Genomic DNA, 10,501 nt, shown 5'->3' on the forward strand with positions numbered 1-10,501 from the left:
AAAGAGGGGACTTCATGGACCTGTAGCTTGAAGCTCAAACCGTACGTGAATAATTAATTAATTCCTATTGAGCTACATAGGGGACCTCACATATATTTAATTAACGGAGTTTAATTAATTATTCATCACCGGTTAACTGTCGGACACTCTACTAAAAACCGATAACTGCACTCTTCACACTACAAATATATTTCTGTATCCATTGGATATAACCAATCAACAGTACGATGACTCTTCACAAATTGCTCGTAAGTACAGCTGGGCCAAAATTACCGTTTTGCTTTTGTAGTTAAATTTAACTCCTTAAATATTGTCCAACTATGACCAAATCCCTCTCTAGCCAAAAAAGGGTGTGGCGTCACATTGTTCAAACCCCGAAATCAGCCTTTAAGAGAAAAAATTATCTACTTACCCCGACATTGGGGAAGGAGTAAATTATTTCTTGTGTATCTATGATCCCAGCTCCCTAATCAGACGAATTCCCAAAATGATAGGTTTGTTGAGTCGGCGATCTGGCTACTCTTGCCCATACAAATCAAATGATCGCCTTCATAGGCAGGATCACAACTCACTCAGGATTCAGGTCATGTTACCTATGGTCATTCTGGTGAAATGAAAGTCTAAATTATGAACGACATTAAATAATAAGACTAAATATTTTGTAGTCCAGTCTTATACAAACTCCTTTGTATAGAATATCCTTGCTCACATGTCTCCACATGAATGATCAGGATCAGATCATTTGTAGCACTTTACAATAATTGTAACATCTACAAAGGGAGTTATACTCATAGTGTCACTAGGATAAGGTATCTAGCCTTATCCATCTACTACAGGCCATTTAGGTTATCACTTAAACATGATCCACATGTATGTCTCTACATACGTGTTTAAGCTACAAAGATAACCTTGGATGTTAGTTTATTGGTTTGTGATTAATGCAACTAATTTTGAAATAAAATATCACATATTTATTACATAAATAAAGTGTTTGTACATTACAATTACAAACTATGGGACCCTACGAAATTTATGGCATCAACCCCAACAAAACTGACGAGTTCAATTTCATGTTTTGATGGTGCACCATTAGGCCACTAGACATGCGTGAACCGTAGGTTCACATTCATGTTTATTTTTCCATGTTTGATAGGGTGCCATCAGGCCACTAGACATGTGAGTTAAGGCAAGACAGGTTATCCCCTTAGTTTGCCATTCAGGAACTATTACGGTGTGCTTGATCCGCTAGCCCAAGCATTCACTACATGTGAATGTGATCCCGGTAATGAGGTCATTTACTGAGTATTTTATAGTCAATCTTTATGTTTACATGTTTTTCAGGTAAGGGCAAGGATACTTGGATGACTGACAAAAGGAATCCATGACAGTGCTAAAGGGACTAGACAGACGGTTCCACATTTGAGTTCATATGTCTTTTTCATGTTTTATGGTTTTTTCCATGAACTTGATTTTGGACAAAAATTTAGGTGTTAGAAATTTTTATTTTTAATTAATTTTCTTATTATAAATTTTTTTTTTAGGGATACTCGACCCAAGATGTTATCAAATTTTGAGCAGAAAATTTTGTTTTAATTCTTCACTTATTAAAGCAGCATTTTCTGGTTTTAATTGCAAATGTCAATGTATAAGTGTACGCATCCACGAGGTAACAATCCTATCAGGTATTTTAGAAAGTCGGGTCATTACATATAGGCCCTTCCTTTGACACTCGCCTTTGGTTACATGTAATGCTGACAATGTCTGGGTTGTTTTCGGTGCTCGATATTGCAGGTTTGCAGATCGAGTGCAACTTGATTATTTATTGCTTGGTATAAATTTACTAGCTCAGCTGGTTAGTCCAAACTCCCGAGTTATTGACTTTTTTTTTTTGGAGACGCATGTTCCTTATGCCTTCTCCAAATTTCCTATGGACTTGGACCCAACATGTGGGTTTTGGGGGCATGCCTTGGACTAACCCTCAACAAATATTATTATGCTTCAATGATGATCAAGTGATTAAAATTTGCAATGATCTTTTTACCAACTACGCTTACTAAAATTTGCCAAAACTAAGATTGAACATTTTGAACAAAAAAGAAATATCTAAAATTAAATATATTTTAGAGGCGGAAAATTCGTAGAAACTCTATGCAGAGAAATGGAAATTGACTACGCCACGTGAGATGTCATTCTGTTTCGGTCAAATATTGCTACGTGACGGTACGATGGAGCGACGCGAATGGACCTTCCACCAATCAAAACCTGCCATCTGGACAAGAAGTTCAGAAATCCCCTAAATCCCTAAACTCCGTCCAGGTTCATTGCATCATTAATTTTATTTATTCTTCCATTCTAAAGTTTTACGGAGTTGTAGAAAAATCACAGACGAAGAATTACACAACCGAACGAGAGAGAGCAACAATTTTTTTTGTCTTTCATGGCGCTTTCTGTTTCTTCTCATTCTTCAATTTCTGCTTCTAATTTTCAGCATTTTCCCGCTTCCTCTGAGGCTAAAGGTATCGTTCAGAAGCTGAAGATTTTTCGTTAAGATTTATATGCGTTTGAATGATGTTTTGAAGAATTTCATTTTGAGTACAATTTTATTTCTTAAATGTATATCCTTTCTGTTTCCAGTTCCACGAATTGGTTCTGTTCAGCTGGTGAATCGGCCGCATGTTTTATCTTCTGGAGTCAATTATTCACAAAGAGGATGCTCGATGAAGCCTATGAATGCGCAATCCAATCGGAATGTTTCGCTTGTCTCTCTTGCGGTTGCGGCGAATACCCTTACTGCTGGTAATTCTATCTAATTTTCTTCTATTTTCATGAATTAGATTTCATTTCTGGGAATTATGTGAAAAAAATGGGGATGGATCTGCAGAGGTAGCAGAGAGAGCGGAGATTGTAAACTATGATGGATTAGCTAAACACCTTGAAAATGCTTCCCCTCTGGAAATAATGGACCAAGCCCTCGAGAAATTTGGCGACGACATTGCGATTGCATTCAGGTATGTTTTTATTAGGTCATTTGATTCATTTGTGTCTTTAGGTTTTATTTTCCAACATTACGTCCCAAATGTCTGAAACTTCAAATTGCAATGCTGTTGAATCTGTGATCTGCAACGTGTCTCGTTAATCACATATGTCATTGTCGTTCAAGGATTAGACCTTTCTCGAGTATCTTCTTTAGAGATTCGTGTTACTGGATTTATTTATTTGTTGACCTAATTGCTTCGGATTCTGTTAGTTTATTAATTCTTTCGTTTCTCATAAACTTTGATCTACGATCAGCTGTAGGTGGTAGAGCTTGGTCAGTTAGGTTTTAAATAATTTCCTAGTGGTCCTCTTACCAACAGAACATCTAACAAAAATTATCCACTGCAGTGGGGCGGAAGATGTTGCTTTGATTGAATATGCTCGTTTGACTGGTCGACCATTTAGAGTGTTTAGCTTAGACACAGGGAGGTTGAATTCAGAGACATACCAATTCTTTGATGCAGTGGAGAAACATTATGGTATCCATATAGAGTACATGTTCCCTGATGCTGTTGAAGTTCAGGGTTTAGTTCGGAACAAAGGGCTATTTTCATTCTACGAGGACGGCCACCAGGAATGCTGCAGAGTAAGGAAAGTGAGGCCTTTGAGGAGGGCTTTGAAGGGACTCCGAGCATGGATCACCGGACAAAGAAAAGACCAATCTCCTGGAACTAGGTCTGAAATTCCTGTTGTCCAAGTTGATCCTGTTTTTGAAGGATTGGATGGTGGCATTGGGAGCTTGATTAAGTGGAACCCAGTTGCCAACGTCGACGGTAAAGACGTGTGGAACTTCCTGCGGACCATGAATGTGCCTGTGAACTCTTTGCATTCTCAAGGATATGTCTCAATCGGGTGCGAGCCGTGCACAAGGCCTGTCCTTCCAGGGCAGCATGAAAGAGAAGGCAGATGGTGGTGGGAGGATTCTAAGGCCAAAGAATGTGGTCTTCACAAAGGGAACCTTAAACAGGGAGATGTTCCCCAGCTGAATGGCAATGAAAATGGAACTCCCCCAGTTAATGACATCTTTATCTCCCAAAATTTGGTGAACCTGAACAGAACAGGAATAGAGAACTTGGCAAGGCTGGATAACAGGAAAGAACCTTGGCTTGTGGTTCTTTATGCACCTTGGTGCCAATTCTGCCAGGTACAAATCATTTGTAAGGTTAACAATAAAAAGTAGAATAACATTTGTTCCTAAATGACATTTTTTGGGGAATTTGTACAGGGTATGGAAGGGTCATACGTTGAACTGGCTGAGAAGTTGGGTGGGAGTGGAGTGAAAGTTGGGAAGTTCAGAGCCGATGGTGAGCAGAAGCAATTCGCCAAACAAGAGCTGCAGCTAGGATCCTTCCCAACAATACTTCTCTTCCCCAAACACTCATCTAAGGCAATCAAGTATCCATCTGAGAAGAGGGATGTTGATTCGTTGATGGCTTTTGTGAATGCCCTACGATGATAACATAATTACATATATAAAACAAAATTTAAGTCCTGAATTACTAATCACAGTCTGATACGCACCATCAAGGAAAGCCAGAATTCCCCCATAGGCTCCAATCTTTTTGTATTGGTTTGGCGGAAGATGGGAGGACTAAAATCAAAGCAAGCTTGGTGTGTTTTGGAGCTGAAAACAAGCATTCGGTCGTGAAACTATTATTGGATTATGTTTTTAGTGATTTTGTGGCATGTACTTGTACAAACCGGTTTTTCCCGTAGGTTAATTTACGTTTTGTCAGAGGTTTGGCTTGTACTAATTAAGGTTTGTGCTGAGTTGAGAAGGATGAGTTGGTGAAGCAGAAGGCCAGAAAGGCACCTGTTTCCCAAAAAGAAAGGCACCTTTCTCCATTTTCTCTCTTTCATTTTCTTGAGAAAGGGAAATGTACTAATTTCAAAAACAAAATAAAATAAAAAGTGGGCTTTCCCTAACACTTTCGAGTTTTGATAAAATGAATGTCGAATGTACTGTCCTTCCGTTCTCACCGTTCACGTGTCTTTCCACATGTCCTCCATCCACGTGTCGTGCATGCTTTCTTCTTGCTTTTCTTTGCCTGTTTTAATTAAAAAATAAGCTATAGATTCTTATTATTATATTATTATTATTATTATTATTTTTTAATTTTTGTTGCTAGATAACAAATAACAAAAAAGAATGGATAAGGAGATATACTTTCATTCGACTAACTTGTTTTAATTAAAAAATAAATATTTTTATTTTATTATGTTGTTAATGTTTTCTTTTATATTTTAAATAATATTAAATTTTGTTAATATTAGAATCTTTTAATGTTAGGCTTTTCTTAAAAAAAGTTTAATGTTTTTTTTATATTTTAAATAATATTAAATTTTGTTAATATTAGAATCTTTTAATGTTAGGCTTTTCTTAAAAAAGTTTAGTATGTTTTAGTATAATGTTAGTTATTTTGTTAGTGTTAGAGTTTTTAGAGTTTAGTCTTCTTTGAAGAAAATTTAGTATTAGAGTTTTAGGAATTAGATTTTGTTAGTATAATATTTTTTTAATTTTACTTTTCTCTGCATTTTTTGTTTATAGTTTTCTAATATAAAAAGAAGTATCATTATTTGTTTGTTTGTTTTTCTTTATAATATTCTATTTGTTGAGTATTGTTTTTTAGTTAAAAAGTTGGGTGTTTTTGTTTGTTTTTTAATAAACAATTTTTAATTGAATGAGTTTTTTTTTTAAATATTTTTTATACTATTGGTTTTTTTTTTAATTTAACTTTGATGTTTATAGTTTAAAATGTTTAATATATTTTTTTTGTTTTTTAATACAAAATTATTAATTTGAGTGAATTTTTTTAAATATATTTTTTATAATATTTGATTATTTTAATATTTAAGTTTGACGTTCAAAGTTTTTAATTATAAAAAAATTTAGTATTAGAGTTTGTTTTTTTAGTACAATATAATTGTAATTTGAGTTTTCTTTGCATTTTATGTTTATAGTTTTCTAGTACAAAAACTTTAGTATTCTTGTTTGTTTTTTTTTTCTTTTTTTAATAATATTTGATTCTTTTATTATTATAGTAACTTCCAGAATGAGTAGCTAAGTCTCATATCTTCTTCTAGTGAGTGAAAGCAAGTGACATACATAGTGACTTCCAATGGTAAGCGGGAATCTATATCAAACCTCGAATACCAGATTAACGAAATAGAAGAAATGAATAACTAAAAAGATTCAAACTAGTTAATATCATAGAGTAGAAGAGTTAGTTGAAGTTGTTGTATCATATGAAATTCAGAGTGGTTGTTCTATTAGATAGTGGATCTCAGAAGGTGGATATAGAAATGAAATGGATCGAGGTCTTATAAATCGTGCTTCATAAGTTTGATTTATTTATAGAATAGGAAGAGGAAGAGACTGAAAGGTTCTAAGATATACTCTAGAAGGTTATCTAATACACTCGACTAAAGGGAGAGGATTGGAATGGGAGCTCGAGAAGTAAATGTCTTTAATTTGTTCATTCTTTTTTTCTTTTTTTTTTTGTTGAAAATAGTGGAAAAATATTTGGAATTTATGTTGTTTACAAATGGCAATGTGATTGATGGTGTTAATGAAGTTGATTATGACCAACCACCATGTGGGGGTTTTAGCATAAATGTGAATAGACTTTTTTGAACATTTCATTAAAATGGCAGGGATATCACTTGGTGTAGATATGAGAGCAATCCAGTTAGAAATAGTATATATACATCTTAATCTAATACCATCAGGATCAGTAAGGTTTATGTCATTTCCTATCAATGAATCTGGTGTTCTTAATCGCGATACCACTCTCGAATTAGTGCATTTATATGTTAATGTGAGTAGGGTAGGATTGGATATAAATAAACTTGAATGCACGGCTAACAATAAATACATAGATTTTTTAACAAAAACAGACGATGAATTTAAGGAGTTGACTTTGATGGTCGTGAACATGAGTTATCTTCAAATACATTCAATGATTTGGATATGAATGTAATAGATAACATTCGAGAACATGACTCAATTGTAGCCCTTGTGGGTGTTGATAATACCCATTTGTATAAGAGGATGATTTGTCAAGACAAATAAATGCTACAACATGCGGTCAAGTGTTTTGCAATTAAATGTCACGCACCATATGAGGTCGTGGAATCGACACCAGCCAATTGGTCAATTTAGTGGAGGAAGTGGAAGAAAGTTACAAATGGAGACTTCGTGCAACAAAGAAAAATCGCATGACTTATTTGAGATCGTGAAGTATGTTGAGTAACATACATGCTTTTACTTAGAATTTAGTCAAAGTCATGTGTAGTTGGATACTTCGATAATTACACTAAAGTTCTGTGATGTCGTAAGAGAAAAATCGTCCATCAATATGACACAACTATAATCTGACATACAAACAAAATTTGGATATTATGTTCCTTACCCTAGGGTGTGGGAGCACAAAAAAAAAAAAAGGCATTGGTTAAAATGTTCATTGACTGAGACGAGTCATACAAATTGTTGCCCAGGTAGCTGTATATGGTTAAGCAGACCACAATCCTGGAACGCAGATTCATGGGGTGGTTCTTGAAACATTTGGGAGAAATTGTTACACACGAAAACGTGTGTTTAATTTCGAGTCAACATGCTGGCATTATCTCAGTAGTGAACAATTCAGGAAATGGTTGGACGTGACCAAAATGTCACAATCGATTTTGCTTACGACATATTGTCAACAACTTCAACAAAAAATACAAATTCAATACCTTAAAAAATTATATTTATCGTACCGAATACATTAATATTTTTATTATGATTTATTAAGTTGTATATTATTTTTATTTTCTACTCGAGAAATAAATATTATTTTTCTTTTAGATTATGACTTTATATCCAGGATCAATTGATTCTGATGTTTTATACGACCAATCTATCCATCGATCATCAGGAAAGATCGTACCATAGGCGTGATATACTGTACATGTCGAGAGGCGATTATTCATCGCACTATCTCATCCCACCCTAGAATACTACCTTTACTTCATACATTCTAATTTTATGGGGTGGCCAAATTGGGATTCATTCAGTTTGATTGATATCTCATCACCGCACTGATTGAGAGATGAAGGCCTAAGACACATATGTTTCATGTGCCTATTAGAGAGTGCACTATCACCTTACAGGACATAGAAGTATTTTTTGGGTTACCTATTGATGGCGAGCCTATTATTGGAGTAATGCATTATGATTGGCTGAATATTCGTCAAATGTCACTCGGTATGACCTGATCTGCTGATAAAATTAGAGGATCGAGATTAAGTTTAACATGATTAGGGACACAATTTCGTGAGTTTGCTGATGATGCAGATGAGGAAGTTGTCATGAGATATATGCAAACTAACATATTAGAGATGATAAGTGGAACTCTGTTTTATGAAAAATCATATCACTTCGTGCACTTGATGTTCCTACCATTATTAGCCAGCCACTATGAAACGGGATGATATTCTTGGGGTGGAGTATGTTTGGCATGGCTGTATAGATAACTATGCAAAACAACAAAACCTAACATTCATGAAATCATTGGGCCTATGATACTTTTGCAATTATGGGCTTGGGAACAATTTCCAACAATGGTTCAACAACTTCGACATGTCAAGTATGATCAATTAGTTGGACGATCTTGCGGTTCTTGGTATGTTAATTTAATTTAATCTAATTTAACAAATATTTTTATATGACTGATATAATTAATTTAAAATGTAAAATATTAATTTAATAATATTGGTGGATAGAAAAATTTTGTGTAATTAGGTCAGCTACATATGTAGTTAATCAGTATAGGTACATATTTGATTTGTTTCAACCTGATCAGGTAAATGAATGTTGAACCCAATTGAATTTTTTATACATATTTTTAATGGTTCAAGTTTGCTTTGCCTCACATGTACATATGTTGTGTATCCAAAGGCTTTTAAGTTTGATGAGTCTAGAGGTACACCTATCCACGTTTCTTCAGATGTTTTCCTGTCAATAGAAGTGCAGGGGCTTCTATTTATGGTGTAAGTGGTTGTTGCTAAAGCTTCTGTCCAGAATACTTCTTTAAGATTGGCCTCTAATAGCATGCACCTTACCCTCTCTATAAAAGTTCTGTTTATCCTTTCAGCTACCTCATTTTGCTAGGGTGTATAGGCAACTGTTGTGTGTCTATTTATACCAAGCTCATTGCAGAAATTAGTAAACATATTATTTATAAACTCAAGGTCATTGTCTGTTCTAAGAGTTTTTACTTTCTTATCAGTTTGATTTTCAACTTTTGCAACCCATTCTATAAATCTATTAAAAGCTTGATTTTTAGATTTTTCGCAAATAAGTCCATACTTTCCTAGAGTATTCATCTACCACGGATAGAAAGTACCTTGAGTCACTCCAAGAAGGATTTCCAGCTGGTCCCCATAAGTCAACATGTATGTAGTTGAGTTAAGTCTATCCTTGGAAGTATGGATTCTTTCTGTGAATCTGAGTTTCTTAGCTTTGCCATAGACACAATACTCACAAAATCTTAGTCTCTTAGTGCCTTTAGGTTGAATCAGTCCCTATTTTGATAGTTCATTCAATCCTTGTTCACTGGTATGAAAGATTCTCTTATGCCATAGTTCAAAACCTTCTGATTTGCTATCTTGGGATTGTAAAGCAACATTAGGAAAGGACACATTCTTCAAATAATATAACCCATTCATCCTTACTCCAAGCAAGATTGCCTTTCCAGCCCTCTTCACTTGTAGATTCTTCTTGATACCAAAATAGTAATAGTCTTGGTCAGCTAACATTCCTAAAGAGATTAGGTTCTTTCTAAGTTTAGGTACATGTCTTACCTCCCTTAAAAGTATTTCTCTATTAATTCTAATTTTAGGCATATAGTCATGATCATTCCCCATGTAGATTAAGCCTCATTTCCATGATTTGTAACTTACAAACCATTCCCTTTTGGAAGTCATATGATAGGTACGTCCTGAGTCCATGACCCATTCTCCCTTCTGCTCAATTTTATATCTCATGGGCTTCAAGAGAGTTACTATTAAAATTTCAATGTATTTATAAGAGTTTTCACCCATTGAAACATTACCTCTGCCACAATCTCTTGGTTTTCTATTGTCACTTCTTTCATGATCTTTGTTTTTGTCGTTTTTGCCATTGTCTGTCTGCTTTCTTGTGTTTCTTCTATAGAGTTTTCCCTTCTCAGGACAGTTCATCTTGAAGTGTCCCTCCTTGTGACAAATGAAGCACTTCAAGGGAGGTCTATCCCGATGGTTCTTCTGATTTTTGTCAATACAATTCCCTCTTGTGAAGTTTTTCCCTTCGAAGTAAAGAGACACAGTCCCTCCAGTCTTATTTTTTGTCTTCAACTAAAGTTCTTTGTATCTTAGGGCATTAATCAGTGAATCCACTATCATATTGTCTCTACCATATTTCAAGGCTGACTTTACTTCTTTATAA

General features: G+C 34.7%; 1 protein-coding gene across 1 annotated transcript; it reads left to right on the forward strand.

Moving 5' to 3' along the window:
• Positions 1-2,354: 2,354 nt before the first annotated feature.
• LOC120083844 (5'-adenylylsulfate reductase 3, chloroplastic-like) lies at positions 2,355-4,962 on the forward strand. The gene is made up of 5 exons (XM_039039733.2): positions 2,355-2,516; positions 2,635-2,796; positions 2,882-3,008; positions 3,385-4,180; positions 4,262-4,962. Exons 1-5 carry the CDS (start codon positions 2,438-2,440, stop codon positions 4,490-4,492), a joined length of 1,395 nt encoding a protein of 464 aa, XP_038895661.1. The 5' UTR covers positions 2,355-2,437; the 3' UTR covers positions 4,493-4,962.
• Positions 4,963-10,501: the final 5,539 nt, after the last annotated feature.

The sequence above is a fragment of the Benincasa hispida genome, chromosome 8 (assembly GCF_027475165.1).
Source record: "Benincasa hispida cultivar pf3 chromosome 8, pf3_genome.v1.1, whole genome shotgun sequence".
NCBI classification, from domain to species: domain Eukaryota; kingdom Viridiplantae; phylum Streptophyta; class Magnoliopsida; order Cucurbitales; family Cucurbitaceae; genus Benincasa; species Benincasa hispida.

Coding starts and splice junctions, on each gene's coding strand:
- LOC120083844 (XM_039039733.2), top strand. CDS start 2,438: ATGGCGCTTTCTGTTTCTTCTCATTCTTCAATTTCTGCTTCTAATTTT. Junction 2,797..2,881: donor GGCGAATACCCTTACTGCTG/GTAATTCTATCT, acceptor ATGGATCTGCAG/AGGTAGCAGAGAGAGCGGAG. Junction 3,009..3,384: donor GACATTGCGATTGCATTCAG/GTATGTTTTTAT, acceptor TATCCACTGCAG/TGGGGCGGAAGATGTTGCTT.